Source organism: Lytechinus variegatus, chromosome 7, assembly GCF_018143015.1.
Source record: "Lytechinus variegatus isolate NC3 chromosome 7, Lvar_3.0, whole genome shotgun sequence".
NCBI lineage: Eukaryota > Metazoa > Echinodermata > Echinoidea > Temnopleuroida > Toxopneustidae > Lytechinus > Lytechinus variegatus.
Window position 1 is genome coordinate 7,311,447 of NC_054746.1, and position 19,799 is coordinate 7,331,245.

The 19,799-nt window shown below is 35.2% G+C and overlaps 1 protein-coding gene across 1 annotated transcript in view; it reads right to left on the reverse strand.

Annotated features, from left to right (window-relative positions):
• Positions 1-4,741: 4,741 nt before the first annotated feature.
• The window catches only part of LOC121418329 (egl nine homolog 1-like), a 29,232-nt gene continuing 14,174 nt past the window's right edge, over positions 4,742-19,799 (reverse strand). Inside the window, exons 2-4 of the mRNA XM_041612140.1 lie at positions 17,059-17,178; positions 12,692-12,828; positions 4,742-4,822 (exon numbers count right to left, since the gene is read on the reverse strand). Coding sequence (XP_041468074.1) covers positions 4,750-4,822; positions 12,692-12,828; positions 17,059-17,178 — 330 coding nt within the window. The 3' untranslated portion in view covers positions 4,742-4,749. The remainder of the gene's footprint in view (positions 4,823-12,691; positions 12,829-17,058; positions 17,179-19,799) is intronic.

The following is a 19,799-nucleotide window of genomic DNA, read 5'->3' on the forward strand; positions in this document are numbered from 1 at the left end:
GCTATGAAAAATGGATGAAACAATGTTATCATTAGTACACTCTGACAAAAGGGACTATGAAATTTAATTTAATGCAAACAACAGCAAAATAGTATGTTATATAAAAAAAAAGTATTTATCAGCAGCTGTGGAATGTATCAATTGACAATTAATGATATTTTTTTAAGCAAGCACCCTTCCCATATCAATGCAATGCAAAATCTCAACCATACTGTCAATAAACCCTAAATATAACTAGATTTTAATTCGTCATGCGGACGAATTAGGTGGTCTGTCTTTATTCTCGCCATCATGATCACTATTACCATGTTCATGCATATCAATATGATCTTCATGATGACAACGGATGCTCATTATGGAAGGAATACTTGTGAAAGACGGGAGATGATAAAGCACTGTGAAAAGGGTCTCTTCGATGTATGACAATACATGTGATATGAAAAAAAGTAATTAAAATCTGTTTTATCTTGCTAAATTTTAACTTTTATACCATTAAATTATCATTAAGGGTCATGTACGAGGTGGTAAAAAGAAAAAAAAATGGAAAAAAAATCTTGTTTACCCCAGGACTCGAACCTGCGCCCTTTAGAAAGCAAGTCAAATGCGTTATCCATTGAGCCACGATATTCCCCATAGAGAATACACGTACCGGTAAGCAATTTTGAGAATTGAAAGTCCAATTTTGCAAGTGAAAAACGGGCATGATCCTGGCATCTGATCAAAAAATGGAGGGCTTATTTCGAAAGCTTAGAATCTCAGCTACAACATACTAAAAGCTCAGGGAGAACTGACAAGAAACAATGGAGATATGGCTCACGAAATAGAGGAATGTCGAATCTAGTTTTGACAAAAAAGTCATATTCCCCATAGACATTACACACAAAATAAGGAAAAATGACATGCCTCTTTTCATCGCTGTTTTACGCAATGATGCGTTTCTCAAAACAAAAATTCATTTTAACTGACGAGAAAGAGTACATGCTAAACTACTACCTATCGAAATCTGGGCGAAAAAAGATCTATATTCGAGAAGTTACAACCAAATTTGCATAAATTTGATGACGTCATTTTTGAAAAAATGAAATTTTTAGTTTAGGCGCCATTTTGATGACGTCATGATATAATTTAGGGACATTGATGACATGAAATCAAATCTACAACTCATACTCTATCGATATATGAAAAAAAATTGGGGGTCAATGGACTATTTAAAGAGCTAGACTTCAGAGTGAATTTCAATAGGCATGTTTTTGCCCATATATGGCCTATAGTGAGAGCTCGCGCGCGCATGTGCTGCAAACTTTAACGGGTGTTAATTTCGTTATTAATGGTTGTAGAAGGTTGATCAAAGTATCAAATTGTTCAGAATTTCATTATCAATGCAATGATCTAAAAAAACGGTGTTTCTGCGTTGCGTTAAGGCGTTGCACGCGGAAATGCGCGCAAATTTTTGAAATGCTCAAAACGACCTATTAAAACACACCCAAAAATTTTTATAGGCCATTTGGAATTTTTTTTACCTTTGACGCGCGCGTCATGACCTTTGATGACATTGACAGTTGACCTTTTACCTGAAGTTAATGTCATGTCAATATATGTAATTTTTAATAATTGATAATGAAGATATGATCAAATGAAGAATTTTACAAAATGGCACGTAGATGACGTCATCATGACCATATGACCTTGAAAAGCTTAGTATGCCGTCTCTGTGATAGACTCTATATATGACAAAAAAATCAGTAAAATTGATCAAGCCAATTCCGAGAAAAATTGGCGACAAACATAGGTGCGAAAAATAAAAAATAAATAAATAAAGAAAATTCCACCTAATAACTTTAACATACCATCATCAATGATTTGGATTTTTGAAATAAATGTTTTACAATTTTCTTCTCAACTTCCCATGCATATCTAAAATTATAAAGAAAATGGATAATAGCTCTATTGCAACATACTAATCACTAATACCTGTCACATTTGCTCTAAGGTGGCCGTACGGCGAGTCTAAAACAGCCGTTTTAGAAGCCCTTGATTGCTAGTCTGAAAGCACAAACTCATATTTGAAACTTCAACCAATAAGAGGTCTAAGACTATAGTGAAGACTTGACTCCAAAGACTCTCTGTGTCAAATAAGTATGGCCAGCCACAGTACACATAGAGGCTGTTCTCACTACGCTCCTAAAACTAGTTTACTGGAAACTAGTTTAGTGGAAACTAATTTAACACGTAGTGAGAACGGTGGAAGTGGTCTTAGAAGCGATCTTCCAAACCAGTTTGGATAACCACCTCGCGATGTAGTTTTCAAGATCGCTTTGCCTTGTTAAACTGGTTTTAACATAAGTGAGGACACAACCGTTCTTCAGTTATCGATCTTCGCACATTTTGAGCGCGCTACTCCACACGACAGGTGTAGAATGCCTATGCTGCGGTTTCGGATTTCGCGCGAAACGTGTCATCCCACTGAGAGCATTTCCATAACAACAAGAGTGCTTTACGTGAAGTGATTTAGAAAACCACTTTCGTGTGATCAAGTAGGAACGCTAGCAAAGCGATCTTTCAAACTGGTTTCCTGAATCGGCTTCCCGTAAACTAGTTTTAGAAAGCGTAATGAGAACGGCCTCATAGTGAATCTAGTCTCACTACTTCAGACTTTGTATTATGCAGTATGTTAATAGCGAGAACAAAGGGTCTGTAGCTCCAGACTACTTGATTGCTTTGCTTGCGTGTATACAACATAACAAAGAAAGAAGAGAGAATTCTTGGAGTGTTTTTGGATGATGAAGCGTGCCATGTCAGTCAACAACAGACAAATGGAGGCATGGCAAATTATAGAGGTCAATGAACTATCAACATGTTTATAGTCATGCTTGTATCATGGACCCTACATGCACATCAGACATAGGCCGTGTTCATGCTTCCATTTTTCAGGCCAGAATCAGCGTTTCCAAACGTGATTAGTGCAAAACACGGTTGCGTCCATGCTTACTTTCATATAAACGCTGTTTCAAAACGCCGATCGTAAATTCACAAAAAGGTGCGTTTGTAAACGTCGTTTGACCAGAATCAGGCTTTCTGGGGAAGCATAAACACAACCGCGATCATAAACGTGTTTAAATGACGTCATTTGGTACCTGCTTCGGGTGAGATGAAAATCCGCAGGCAGATACAGTCGTATTGCTCCATGTTATCTCTACGTAATAACAACAATGGGAAAAAAAACTTTCGAAAAAAGGCGCGCCCAATTTGACCTCGCTTTTCGATGCGAAGCCAGCTGGAGATCATGATTTGCTCTGAAAAGTTAAGCATAAACAGCACTCCCAGAACCACGTTTACGATCGGCGTTTTGAATCGACGTTTGAAATCGCTGATTCTGTCCTCGCAATGGAAGCATAAACACACCTTTAGAGTGGTAAGGAGCTGATTGCCCTGTACTGTTAAATACTTTAAGGGGAAGTTCACCCTGACAAAAACGTAAAAATAACAGGAAAAATAATACGAAATCATTGGTGAAGGTTTGAGGAAAATCCATCAAAGATTAAGAAAGTTATTAGAATTTGACATTCTCATTTGTGACGTCAAAAGACGAGCAGATGCCCCGTATCTTATGTAGTATAAAAATCATGTATTTCAATTTTTAATGATTCATGATGACTAGAATATCTTTTTAAAAATAATTTTTCTTTTGACATACTGACGGTACAATAAAAACCATTTACATTTTTTTTTTAGAAAATAACATTTCATTAATATTTTTTAATCTCTATTATCTATTGATTCTTTGTGAAATTTTGAATTTTGATATTTTCAAAATTATTTCTAAAAAGTATCTTTCAACCACTTATTTCCACTTATTTGATATGTAAGAAACCTATATATAAAAGACCCTTTCGTATGTCCATATGACATAGTACATTATACTGAAATTTTCAGTCCATTCCATGCTTGAGGAATGGTTCATAATCAAAATAGAAAAGAAAAATCTGTAGGCCTATATCTTAATTTCAATCAGTCACCAACTTCTTTATATTTTATGTGAAAAAGAAAACACATGAAATAGAACATTATTTTGCTTCATATTGTGCAAACTTTCAGGTTTTATGACATAAATGCCATAGACTGAAAGTCAATCAAAATAGATCATGGTCAGGGACCAATCCAAAATTGGATTGAAAGTTTCAATCACATAAGATTAAATTTTAAATCTATTAGACTGAAAACTTCAATCCAATTTTTGATTGGTCCCAGATTGCTTTTTTTTCAATTGAATGATTTAAGAGAGTATACTCAATGAATTTAACCATGCAAGGCAGTGCTGCACCATCCCGAGTTTGCTCAATGTCGAGATTTTAACCCGATCGGCCCTCTTCCCGATTAATCTTGAGATTCAAGAGACCCCGTCTCCACCATCGCAAGAAGAGCGATTCCTGCTCAACAGACATCAATGCATCCCAAATGCGTCTGCACCTGCGAATTAGCACGATAGTTTGTAAAATAGCGCGCTATTTTAAAAATAATCCCAAGGTGACTTGGGATTGCAATCTCGGGATTAATCCTACGAACTAGCGCGATAATTGCGTCTCCATTACAAATAATCTCGAGATTGTTCAGATCGGGATAATTTGCCAGATCAGAAATAGCACGCTAATTTGAAAACTCGGGATGGTGCACACTTCCTGCAGTGCCAAACTTTTTAAGGGATTTAGTTATTAATTTCATTTCATACTTACAGCTTTTTTTGGCGGGTTGTCAGGTATCCATTCCTCCTGCTTTAGCTTTGGCTCTCTCTACTGCATCAAAGAACCACACAGTGATAGCATACCTGATAGATACAGAAATAAACAAATCATTGGCAGACAATGTAAATATTTCATTTAAACAAGGCAAATTGGAAAGAGATATTACCCAAGAAGTACAAGTGACAGCAATTGTACCCCTAAAAACAATTAATCAATCAATCAATGAATCCACCAAATTAATCAATCATTTCTTCAGTTCTCTCTTCTGTATCAATGTAAACTGTACATTGTACCTGATACATATATAGGCCTATACATTACTGAAAGACAATGTTGCAGATACACAATCTATGACGAATTACAAATTATGAGATAGCCGAGGACTATACTGGAAAGATACATTACTCAATAACTACATGTGACGACAGCCAATGTACCTCAAACTAAATCAATCAATTCACGAATCAATGAATAAATAAAACAAAAATACATAATAGATCTAGTGACAACCTGGAATCAATCAACCGATTGATCAATTGATCGGGAGCATGATAATCAATCAATCAGTCAGTCAATCAATCAATCAATCAATCAATCAGTCAGTCAATCAATCAATCAACCAATCAACCAATCAATCAATCGATCAATCAATCAGTTGAGGTAAAAATGGGTAGTTGGTAGGATCAATTCCTCGAATGCACTGAGTACAGCTCATAAAAAAGGGTAGTTCAAGCTAAAGCAGGGGTAATGATAATTGCACTTTGCATCCTCTGGCAAAAATGCTATATAAATCAAATTCAATATCATAATCATTAACAGATACATTGTGCAATTGAAAAGAAAACTTGGTGAAACCTTTGTTCGAAGTTCACAGAGAAAAATTTGCATTAATATTTTTTTCTTCTGTCCTGAATCCTGATTCAATATCATTATTGATTAGTGCAATTAAAAAGAAAATATGTTGAAACCTATGCTTGAAGTTCACAGAGAAGAATTTGCATTAAAAATTCATTTTTTCCGATATCCTGATTCGGGGTACACATGTGTATTATATAGACTGTCATGTAACTTGATATGTCAAATCAATGGTGGTTACTGAATTCATACATTCTCCGACTTCTCTCCAGCAATTATGAATTGTGTTCAAAGGAAAAAGAAGATCAAGCCAAAATGGCGGATGGGTACTATAAACAGAGCAGAATGAGAAACTACGAGAATGACACATTCAAATGGATCATGTAACATGTTCATGTGTCAGATCCACTTCCTGCCTAAATGAATGTTTATTTGTTCATGTGCCAAGTTCAAAACAAAAAGTAAATCATGCTCCGGATCTCTTCAAGAGGCTCCAACCATATCCCCCATTGGGAGCTATGTATCTTGTTAATTCAAGCTTCAAACATTTTTTTCCCTCATATTTTGATATACCCTGGATACATGAATCGGAAGTATTTGTAAGAGATTGGAACGAAAAAATGGCTGGATAAATGCCAAGGCCTTGAATGCACTCAGGTAAAGGATAGAATCTGTACAGGTATTTTGGCAAATAGAAAATATGATTTTTACTTCAAGAAACAAGCAAAATTGTAGTCATTGTACCATTAAAGGACAAGTCCTCCCCAACAAAAAGTTGATATGAATAAAAAGAGTAATATCTAACAAGCATAACACGAACAGTGAATATTTCATCAAAATCGGATGTAAAATAATAAAGTTAAAACAATTATATGCACATCCTGGTTGGTATGCAAATGAGGGAACTGATGACATCACTCACTCAAAAAGTTTTATTTTCCCTGAACGTATGGAATTACCATTGTTTAACATTTCATGGTTCAGTCAAGTTGGTCCTTATTGTCAAATCTATAAAAAGTGAAAAATTGTATAATTCAAACAATAAAAACAAAAGAAATGTGAATGATGGACATCGACTGTCTCATTTGTATGTAACTAAATTTTGCATAACTATTCTGTGAAAAATAAGCGGAACCTTGAAATGTCATAACTTTACATGTATTTTACATCCGATTTTGATGATATTTTCAGCATTTTCACTTGTCTGATTTTCTCTATTGATTCAAATCAACATTTTCTGGTGTGGACTTGACCTTTAAACAAAACCATTTCCTTTTAAAATTGTTTACGTGTATCTCTGTCGAACCTGCCACAATTTTTTTAACTTGCATGATTGCGGTTGTTTGATTTTGCTTTTGAATTGATTTTATTTCTTTTCAAGGACAAGTCCTTGTTAATTATGAAACTCCTGGAGCAGCAGTCATGGGGAGTGTTCCATAAGCATCTTGTCATTGATTTTTACTAGACAAATTTGCTCTAAGCCAATCAGATGCAAGGATTTCAGTAGCTTATAACAATTGTCAGTCAAGATCATTGACTATTTGTTTCATGAAAAGCTCCCCTGTATCTGAAGAGAGAGCATACGTATCGCAACTTTTGAAAGTACAAGAACATCTTTAAAGACTAAGAGAATGAAACATTTGAAGCACGTTGGCTTTATGTAAAAGCAGAAAAATCAAAGGATAAGATCAATGAGAGTTTGACTGAATTTGGACTAGGATAAAATAAAGTTGTGAGCATTTGAATTTGTCAATGCAAACATGATTTGCGATACAACTCTCACATTTGGACATTGAAAAGTGAAAAAAAGAATGCTCATTCTAATGATATCATAAAAAATTTATCAATAATATAATGTTGTGAAACCTCTATTAAATGAACATGTTCTCACATGAAAAAATAACACCTGAGCTTGTGATAGACCTGATAAAAGAGAAGTTTTTAGTAAAATGGGTACAAAAGTAATGTGGAAGTCATCACAGATCTCTGTCACATTGCAAATGGGAGGATCTAAATAGCATTTAACAATCTTAAAATTCAAATGCTCATAACTTTATTCTTCCTCAAATTTCAATTGATCTGTTTCTTTGATTTTTCTTTTTTATATATGAATTAAACTGGTTTCAAGGGATTTGTTTACCTTTTACAGCTAAATTACATTGTGAGTGGGTCTTTGAACGTTACTCACTCTTCCTCAAATTTCCAATGATCTGTTTAATTGATTTTTCTCGTATATATGAATTAAACTGGTTTCAAGGGATTTCTTCTCCTTTAACGGTTAACTTTCACTATGTGAATGGGTCTTTCAATGTATTTCACTCATCCTCAAAATTTCACTGATCTGTTTCTTTGATTTTTTCGTGTATATGCATTAAACTGGTTTCAAGGGATTTATTCTCCTTTAACAGTTAAATTCTATTGCGTGAATGGGTCTTTAAAGATCATTCACTCTTCCTCAAATTTTCATTGATCTATTTCTTAGATTTTTTTAAATCTTTTATAATATGAATTTAACTAGTTTCAAGGGTTTTGTTTTCCTTTAACATTTAACTTTTATTGTGTGAATGGGTCCATGAACATCATTCACTCTGCCTCAAATTTTCATTGTGTGAATGGTCTGTATGTCATTCAGTCTTCCTCAAATTTTCAATGATCTGTTTCTGTGTTTTCTCTATTGTACTGGTTTCAAGAATTTTATTCTCCTTTATCATTTAACTTTCACTGTGTGAATGGGTCTTTGAACGTCATTACTGGATGAATGTGAAGAAAGGTCAGAACATGAGTGATGAGAGAGTGTTAATCACATAGATTTATAGGATCAACATAACATCAGGTGGATCAAATGGCATCCACATCCATGTTTGTATAACATCCATTGTGATTGTAACACACACCTTGTCATACTACGTTTCTCAAACTCAAATGTCAATGTACCCACGGACCTATGATGTACCACATACGAACATACTGTATATTCCAAGCGCATGTGCATGAAAGTGTTACCTCATTCATTAGCAATATCAACAATGCAATTTTTGAAACGGTGACATTCGCTCCGTCAAACTCAGAGACCATACACTCTGAAATAATCTTATGAGCTCAAACATATTGGACCTACATAATGTAACATATGACATTATGAGTAATAACAGAAGTATGTCATAGGCACAATGCATTCATTAGCTTGTTTTGTTTACAAAAGATAAAGCCTTCCCAGCTGTGTTGTCACACACACTACATACGCACTTATGTTCCATCGTATGTTCGCATTGTGCGTGATTGAATGTGTTTACGTATGACTGAATGTGTTTACGTATGACTGAATGTGTCTACGTCAGACTGAATGTGTCTACAGTACAGCGGTACAGTGTCAGAGCACATTCTCAATCTCAATCACCAGTGTAAAGGAACATGAACCTGCACTTGTACTAAGAACAGTGAGTCAAACATACGATGTTTGTGAATTCAAAAAATGTTATCACACATCACATGGAAGAATAATTAATTTACCAAGTGGATGTTTCATAAAGCTGCTGGAATAAAAGTTACAAATGACTTTTAATGCATGATCGGTGAAATTTTCTTTTGCTCCATAATACATAAATTTGTAGCCGACTTAACATTTAAAGGTCAAGTCCACCTCAGAAAAATGTTGATTTGAATCAATAGAGAAAAACCAGACAAGCACAATGCTGAAGATTTCATCAAAATCGGATGTAAAATAAAAAAAAGTTATGACATTTCAAAGTTTCGCTTATTTTTAACAAAGTAGTTATATGAATGAGCCAGTTACATCCAAAATGAGAGAGTTGATGATGTCACTCACTCACTATTTCTTTTGTTTTTTATTGTTTGAATTATACAATATTTCAATTTTTGCGAATTTGATGATTAGGACCTCCTTGCCTGAAGCACAAAATGTTAAAATAATGGAATTCCACGTGTTCAGGGAGGAATGAAACTTCATTTCACATGACAATGACGAGAAAATCAAAATATTTCATATTTCAAACAATAAAAAACAAAAGAAATAGTGAGTGACGTCATCAGCTCTCTCATTTTGGATGTAACTGGCTCATTCATTTAACTGTTTTGTGAAATGAAGCGAAACTTTAAAATGTCATAACTTTCTTATTTTACATCCGATTTTGATGAAATTTTCAGTGTTATGCTTGTTGAATTTTCCTCTCTTTATTCAAATCAAATTTTTTTGGGGTGGACTTGTCCTTTAAGAACATGCTCCAGTTGTTTGTAAAGTCATGCATAACTATAAATAGTGAAGCACCACCCTTGTATTGTTTGTGAGATATATACAATATATATATTCAAATATTCTATTCATGCAGGAGACATTCATTGTATAAAAATAAACTATACTGCCATTTGTTCACAATAAAAGATGCAATAGTCGTAAATCAACTGTTTCATTTGTAATGTAGTCAATATCAATTGTATATTCAACTTTAAAGGGATGGTCCAGGCTGAAGATATTTATATCTCAATAAATAGAGTAAAATTCGCTGAGCTCACTGAGCAAAATGCTGAAAATTTGATCAAAATTGGAAAACAAATAACAAAGTTATTGAATTTTAAAGATTTGCATTATTCCAGTTAAACAGTTCTAGGAATGTCTCGTGAATATTCAGTAGGTGGGCTGATGATGTCATATCCCCACTTGTTCTTTTCTATTTAATATATGAAATTAGGTTTATTCCATTTTTTTTCACTAAGAACTAAACAATTGGATTGACAATTGATTAAGAACATTAGTTATTTATTGCCGCAACTAATTCAATCATAATGGAGACAATCATTTACACATGTATGAAACAATTATTATTTCATGCAAGAGAAAAGTGGGGATATGGCATCATCAGCCCATCTAATGAATATTCATGATGTGCATATAACTGTTTTCACAAAATATTGATAAACTTCATTTAAAATTCAATACCTTCTTTATTTGTCATCCAATTTTGATGAAATTTTCAGCATTTTGCACTGTGAATTTTACTCTATTTACTTAGATATAAATATTTTCAGCCTAGAGCATCCTTTTGATTGTGTGAGTACAAAGTGTACAGCATTTAAAGGTACCAGGCCAGACTAGCATTACTATTATAATCATATGTCATCATATTTCTTTCATGTATTTTTTTATGCTGTAACTGTTTTTTTTTATAAAATTCAAGTTCAATCATTAATCATTCTTTCTATCTTTTATTGAGATGGTAAGCAAACATCATCATAGCTGCCAACCAAATTTAAATTGGTAAAATAAGATTGACACAATGTTTGAAGAGATATAAACAGGGTTAATTATAATTCCAAAGAATATATAGGAGGCTCAGATAGGAGGCATAGCCTACACCTCTGATCAGAAAAATGATCACTGTCCATGGGTGTGTTTATGCTTCCATTGCGAGGACAGAATCGGCGTTTTCAAACGTCGATTCAAAACGCCGATCGTAAACGTGGTTCTGGGAGTGCTGTTTATGCTTAACTTTTCGAAGCGAAATCACGATCTCCAGCTGGCTTTGCAGGAAAGCGAGGTCAAATTGGGCGCGCCTTTTTTCAAAAGTTTTTTTTACGAGAGTTGTAATTACGTGGAGATAACATGGGGCAATGCGACTGTATTTGCCTGCTGATTTTCATCTCACCGGAAGCATGCACCACATGACGTCATTTAAACACGTTTACGATCGTGGTTCTGTTTATACTTCCCCAGAAAGCCTGATTCTGGTCAAACGACGTTTACAAATGCACCTTTTTGTGAGTTTACGATCAGCGTTTTGAAACAACGTTTGAATGAAAGTAAGCATGGACGCAACCGTGTTTTGGACTAATCACGTTTGGAAACACTGATTCTGGCCTCAAAAGTGGAAGCATAAACATGGCCTATGTCCTTCGCGAACACATTACATACATAACAGAGCAAAGGAATTCTTTTAAAGAACTTCGCTTTCCCCCTGCTGATCAAAGCCCCAGCTGCCTCCCCATCTATACAGGCAGTTAATTAAATTATCAAAGGCCTCTGGTATCCCCATGCTGTTAATTTACTCACGAGGTAACAGTACGAGATTGATATAATAATATTGTTAGTAGGCCTACTGTATGAATCAGTAGTGGATAGAGGATTGACCAGAAGGGATTCTCAGAAGGGGCCATTTTGTCCAAAATTCCCTGAAACCTACCATTCAAATCAGGGGCTGATCCAGGATTTTCCAAAAGGGGGGGGGCAAATTTTTCGGAGGAAAATTTTGACAAGCCCCCCCAAAAAAGGTTTTCAACCACAAATTAAGGATATTCGAAAAAAATTGGACAAGCACAAAAAAAAGGTCTTCAATTTCAAAAGAGGGGACACACCTCGGTTTTAAAGAGAAATGCCAGTAATTGCAGTAAACACTGATTTCATGAGAAAGTCTGTAAAACCAGGCTTAATTGTCAGTATATCATCGAGGATCTAGATCTGGTACAGTTACATAAACAGAACTTTGTGAAATCTTGAAATCTATGCTGAAAAATGTTCACACCGAAGATCACCAACACAGATAGGCACACGCGGGACAGTGTATTATTATTGCTGGAATAAAGACCCGACGGAAGTGACCGAATCCGCGCTTATTTTGCTTATTTCTCAGCAATTACACAATTTCTTCCAGAATCCTTTGGTACATATTTTTAATTCATACAAACAGACACTTGGGTGGTCATTATATTAGATTCTGTAAAAAGTCATTTTTAAAATCGTTACCAATACTGGAATTTATCTTTAATGCCATTTTTACATTTGAAATTTTAATTTTTCTTCTCAAATCACATCCTTCCCCTAATGTCAAGTAGGATTTTCCTCAGGGGGGGGGGGGGGCTGCCCCTGTGATCATACAGTAAAATGCGGAACAGTAAATGAGAAATGGTTTTTCAAAGGAGTATTTAGAAGTCAAACAGATCTCAACACTCAATTGCTCTTTGTCTGTCATTTATATAATTTTTCTTAAAATTTCATTGTCAGTCTCTCTAATGTCCATCTTACTACAAATCAACTGGGTTCAAAGGTTTGATTTTCATCAAAAGTTATATGAAAGATATCCAGATACCTTGTGGCTCTTGCTGGAAGCACTTCATGTGGATTGCGTTTGTCGGACCAGAAAAAGATGAGTCTGTTGAAGATAGGATCTATGTTGGCTACAATGTTCTGAGTGGTAGGATATATCTGAAGACGACCCCCATGCTTCTGCAAAAAGAATAAGATACCAAATAATAATGAATTCAGATTAAAAATAACTTGTTTTTTTTTACAGGAACACACGATCTCTGTACAAGACACATGGAAATTGTGAATGTGGTTTTCAAAGAGTAAATGATAATAGTAATAATAGTTACATTTATATAGCATTCAATACTATGTGTTTCTAAGCACTATAATTTGTAATTTTTATTAACCTGGTCATCGGATCTTGGCAATATGCCCGCACACAATCTATGCACTTTTGCCTTTCCCTGGAGAGTATTCCAACAACAATTCCAAGACACAACCAGGCTATTAGACTTTTGCATCTTTATGGGTAGGGGAAGGCGGGGTAAGTTGTGACAGTTTTTGCTTTTTGCATGTTACAATTGATATGATTAATAATCTTGTCGAAATAAGTACCTTGCCTTGAAATTTAATTCATCTGAAATATTTTCCACCTATATATAACTTTCTATCCCCACACTGAAAGTCATCGTGACCTTTGACAAAAACGATGTCAAATGGCTAACTTGCCCCATATATGGGGTAAGTTTGAGCCACCTTCTGGGGTAAGTTGAGCCACAATAACTATGTACAAAATGTATGGGGGAGAACCAGCATGTCAATTTTTTGTTTAAAGACTTTTCACTTGCTAATTCTCTATGAATACTAACATCCTGTAAAAGGAAAAGAGCAGTCATGTAAATTTGCTCCTTTCAGCCTGCATTTCAATCGTTTTTTATGGTTTGTTTGTTTTTTGAGATACATTACCATAGGAATTACCATGGCTCAACTTGCCCCATGCTGTTTGGCTCAACTTACCCCAGTCCGAACTTAGTGCAATAATTTTGTATCCACACATTTATTATGCATCCATCATATAAAAGACTATGACAAGAATGAAGATCCATACCTGGAATAATAATGTTGTTATCATGTCTTTATCATATTTAAAGACGTGTGTGTTTATAAAGCACTTATCTATTTCACACTCTTTTTTACTTTTTTGGCTGAAATTCATATTTTTCCCTCTAAAAAACTACTTTTTGTTTCAAAGTTGGAAACAATGTGGTGGGGTTAGGGGTTATGCTATGGGTCATCAATACATGACACCACCACAATGTCTGACTCATTCATTATTGGCCTGGGGCTGGTGGCTCAACTTGCCCCTATGCTCAACTTACCCCGCCTTCCCCTACCTATCTAACACCTGGGTGGACAGTGACAAAGTGATGCCTTGCCAAAGGATGCTAGGCCCTGGTGGGATTTGAACACACGACCCTCTGATTACAAGGCAAAGAGTCTGACCCGCTTCACATGACAATTCCAGAGGTAGTTGGGTTCACACTGAATGATTAAGGAACTAATACCCTTTTTACACAGGATTTTCTTAACCCCGGACTATCGCTAACCCCGTACTATCCTTAACCCCGTACTATTTTTTTCCTTTTCACACATGCCGATTTTGTTCTTGCTAACCCCGGAAAAGGAATGCTTGCTTTTTACACACGAAACTCGCTAACCCCGGACTAGTGGTTTTTGTCGATCATTCGTAGAACAAGTACTTCACTCGTACACTTTTTACACACGCTAAAATATCCTTAACCCCGTACTATAGGTGGGGCTAAATGGCAATTTTACACTAGCGATCTTAACCCCGTACTATCGCTCTTAGCACCGCAATTGCTGGGATAACCCTGCTTTTTGCAGGGCCAAATAATCTCGTACTAAAGGTGGGGTTAGCCCACTTTGCAAAAATGCTATGTAAAAAGAGAGTGGGCTAAGCTTAATCCCGTACTATAGGTGGGGCTAAATGGCAATTTAGCCCCACCTATAGTACGGGGTTAAGGAAATTTTAGCCTGTGTAAAAAGGGTATAAATGATATTAATGCTTCTTGGTCAAGGGAAGCTCTGCAGGGAAGGGTTGGCATATTTCCTGCTTACATGTTTTGAGATATGATTGTCATAAAATTTTGAGCTTCAGTGTACATGAGTCAATAGGTGGTTTCAAACTGCCTCGATCATAAGAATCCCCATTAAATTACAAGAACTTTTTAGGCTAATAAATACCCATTAATTATTCCTGCTCTCACACCGCCCTGAAACATACCCTTCAGGATAAGTTCCTGAAGTTACAAGCATGCGCAGTATGGTCTGATAAGCAAGCGAGGCGTGAGATTCGAAACTAGCTCAGCAGCCACCCACGGCGCCCACATCCAACTACGCACATGGGCTAAAAGTTCCCGTAAACTGCTTTCACATTTTATTACGAGAACTTTCTTATTACGAGAACTTTCGTTCTCGTAATTTCGCCAAGTACCTACTATTTAGCAGGTATTTCCTTTCGGGGAGATTATGCGTAATTTTCTTCCACATTATCAAAATACCAGTTATTTTCTGATTGGGGTAAATTTCCTGATCAGAAAACATATTTCTCGACCATCCCTATACCCGTAAATATGCCAACCTTGCTGCATAGCACTCTAAATATGAAATCATTCTGATGGCTATTATTGGTCAAACACTGTGAGGCAGATATTTGAGGACTGATTTTTTTTATTTTGCCCACTTTTAACTCCGCTTGATGGTGATTTTGGTCTGACTTTAAAAATACAAAAGAGATACTGGATTCATTTATATGGTGCTGATCATGCAAAATATTCTATAGCACACTTTACACAATTTGATTGAAATCATTCATGGAATAAGATTTTACAAGTACCTAACTACCTATATCAATAGAATATAATCACATCTATTTTGGGGGTAATGATTTTAAAAATGTAAAAATATTCTTAAATTCATAATTTTTTATAGAGGGGTTCAGAGTGAAGAGTGATTAAATGATTGCTTAAGTGCGAATGGGATCCAAAGCTTTTTTTTAAAGCCCCTTCACAATTCCCTGACGACAATCAAGTCCAAAAATAAAGAAGCATTTGAAGATTTATTGACATAAAGTATCTCGAATTCCATACTGAAGAACAACAACAGAAAAATGTTGTTACCATTATACATGGATGACAAGAAAACTTTGCTCCCAAATGCAAGTTAGTCCTGGTTAATAAATGACCGAATATTTGTTTACCAGTAATACGTGTGTTCTGTCACGTAGCGAGCCCAACCTTATTAATTCTATAATTTGTTTTATATGACACATAGTAATGAGCTTCCTAAAGTTTATAATGTAATCCACAACTATATTGACATCAAGAGGCTTACATCGGTTATTTACGTACATTTTATAGACTTCATCTAGTGCACTAACTTCATCTACCGTAAATCAATTATTGAAATAAAATAAAATAATTTCATGAAGAGCATGAAACCTAAGTAAATAAATAGGTCTATCTCTAGCTAAAAAGGAAAGTTTAAGATATATTTGTATATGTTTTTGCATCAAAGACTCACCACAAGCCACAGATAAAAAAAAATCAATCATTCATAAGTTCATATCAATTAGTGGTATATCATGATGTAGCCTTATCATAATTTCAATAGTTTTGAAATTTGTATTTCATTCCATATCACTTTTAATATAAATCTTGAAAGAGAAAACTGCAGAAAAAAAACGCAAGAAGAAGAAAAGTGGTATGCTGACATATCTTTTATTTCAACCAAGCATTGAAATAGCCTTAAGGTGATATATGACCCGATTTTATGAAAGACTAGCTTCAGATTCAATGTTGGCTTAGGACCCTGCGGTTGGGAGTGAGTCACATGAAGGAAACTGCACGTACACCACCCACAACACAATGGATAAAAAGGGGGAGTTCTGAGCAAACATATACAAGCTAGTGATGCTCAACTGGAACCTGCTTATCAATCAGCATAATATTTAGATAGAAAATGAATGCAAATCAAACAGCCCTTATCTTGCTAATGGCATTTTTTAAACTATGGAAGGAGGTTTCTCTTTATGTTTTCGGTAAAAAGAGGGAGCTGATTGATAAGGGAGTATGTGGCTTCCATTATCATACCATCTTACACTTTGTCAAATGACACATGAATCTGTAGGCTTATAATGAAGTTGACAGATGATCATTCTCATTTTATGATCTCATGAAAGTTGGGTAGAAATCATATTTCAAAAAGTGAAAGTTAATTTACCTGTATAGCAAAGAGCTTTAGATTCACTGGGCAAAATAATTAAGGACACCGTATAAAAAAATATGTCAAAGTTGGTTAAAAGTGAAAAGTTGAAAATGATAACATGGAATTGCGTAATACTCCTACCTTTGTATCCCAGTCCTTATTGAGGTAGTATATACATGTAATACAACGTCCATCTGCGTTAGGGTTATCAATGTGCTTCACATATTTGGTGTTGTTGCCAGGGTAACATGCTACCATAGCCTGCAAAAACAAACAAAAAAATAAAAGAAAAGAAAAAACATTTGAAAGGATATATTATACAAGCCTCTGTGCACAATGGTAGAAAGTTGAAAAAGAATTTATGAATAAATATACGTCTACATGTAAAGAAAAAATTTGGGGCCCTGTTTCAGAAAGTCTCATAAAGTTGCCATAATGGTCAATCTATAATAGCTGTTACTCTTCATGAATATGACACCATTCTCATTACAGTTTCTAAAACCAATTTACTGGAAACCAGTTTGGAAGATCGCTTTGCTAACATTCCCATTTGAATCACTTCAAGTAATGCGATCCTGTTGCTATGGAAACACTCTCAGTGGAGTGACACGTTTCGCACAAAATTCGAAACCGCAGCATAGGCATTCTACACCTGTCGTGTGGAATAGCGCACTCAAAATGTGCAAAGATCACTTCTCAAAGAACAGTTGTGTCCTTACTTACACTAAAACCAGTTTACCGAGGAAAAGCAACCTTGAAAACTACATCGCGAGGTGGATTTCAGAACTGGTTTGGAAGATCGCTTCCAAGATTGCTTCGACCATTCTCCTACGCGTTAAACTAGTTTCCAGTAAACTAGTTTCCTGAACGTAGTAAGAAGGGTGTCTATGTCCCTAGTACGCAAGTGGCTAAAATACACTGAAATACACTGAAAATAATTCACTTATCAAGACAAAAATCTGAATCAGAGAAAGAAAAAGGAAATGTAATTTCTCCAAAGTGGAATTCTGAACGAATCAAAAAGTAACATTTTATGTTGTTATATATAGGCCTACATGTATCTAGGCAACTGAGGTATAACAACATAAAAACACAGTAGCATCAATCAAATTAATCACAACTTTAAAGATACTTTCTGCACTAATTTTATAAACATTTGAACATGTCTGAATATACATGACCAATTCGTAAAACTTTTATTATATGTCATGAACTAGTAGGAACTACACTAGGTTTATGTATCTTAGGTGTTATTGCATTGTTATTGATATGTTGTTGCAAAATGCAATTTTTTTTATTGGATACAAGCATGTCTTTTAGTTTTCTTTTAAATGAATAATTTCAATAATAAAAATAAGTAGATATATTTTCAAAACTTAATTAACACATGATTATTTATTTCCTAAACATAATAAATCATAAGTTTTGAATAAAACACTACGCTATTAGAATTTGCTGTGATTAGAATTTTCCTAATTATGTATGATACAATAACTAAAAGTGAATAGATGTGTAAAGTGATAATATATAATCTGCTGAACTGACATCAACTTTTTCTCAACTAAATGAAGAAATTTTTTTTTCTTTCTTAAATTTCTTAAGAAAGAAAGGGGAAAAAATATGGAAACTCAAATCTGCAATGAACTGTCCCCCCCCAAAAAAAAAAACACCCCAATTTGTTGATACCCCGGCACAAGTCTTTATTTTGAGATTTGATACTCCTCGATCGGACACCATCCCACCCCCAAACAGACCAAGTTCATTTGCATGTCATTAGCATCAGACTACGTGCAGAAAGGAGTGTATACACACATTGGTGGATGACCCCAAACAGTGTGTTACCAGCTGGTCGTGGCTTACAAACCAAGCCAAGACAGTCTCTGCAGTGGGATAAGCTTCTTTATCTTTATAACAGGACTGCTCACAGCCAGATAGGTATAAGGCCGTTATGCTTCCACTTTTCAGGCCAGAATCAGCGTTTTCATACATGTGCAAGATTAGTCCAAAACATGGTTCCATCCATGCTTACTTTAATTTAAACAACATTTGAGAACGCCAATCATTAACTTACAAGACGGTGCATTTCTAAACGTTTGACCGCAATCAGGCTTTCTGGGGAAGTATAAACAGGACCGCCATCGTAAACATGTTTAAATAACAACATATGGTACATGCTTCCGGTGAGATGAAAATCCACGGGCAAACAGTCGCATGGTTCTAACAGGGACTTACCTCCTCGGAATTACCTCTCGTCTCCCTGGTTCTAATAATGACCATAATAATAATGATAATAATATGTCCATTTATATAGCGCAGTTAGTATGTGCATATACTCAACTGCGCTTTGATACTTGGTATCATATTATTACCCCGGCTGTAGCTGAGCCGCCATATTAATAGGCGCTAAAGCATTCAAGGAAAAATCCTACCGGGTACCCATTCACCTCACCTGGGTCGAGTGCAGCACAATGTGGATAAATTCCTTGCTGAAGGAAATTACGCCATGGCTGGGATTCGAACCCACGACCCTCTGTTTCAAAGTCCGAAGACTAATCCGCTGGGCCACAACGCTCCACCATTGTACATTTGTATGCTATGATACTACTATCACTATTACTATTAATCTAATTTGTCATCACGATGAATGTTGAGGGATTTACAAATAAAAAAAATACGGAGTTATGATGAGACATTGCAGAACCAAAAGCCGCAGTAGCATAAACAAATAGATGTCTTATCATTTTCTTATGTATACTTTAATATTCGTTATTTTATCTTACTATTGTCCTCACCATGGTGAAAATTCTATAGCTATGTCAAGTAGCTCCATGCAATTTACTTAAAGATCCGTTGTTCGAATGAAGTTAAAATTACTTTAAAGA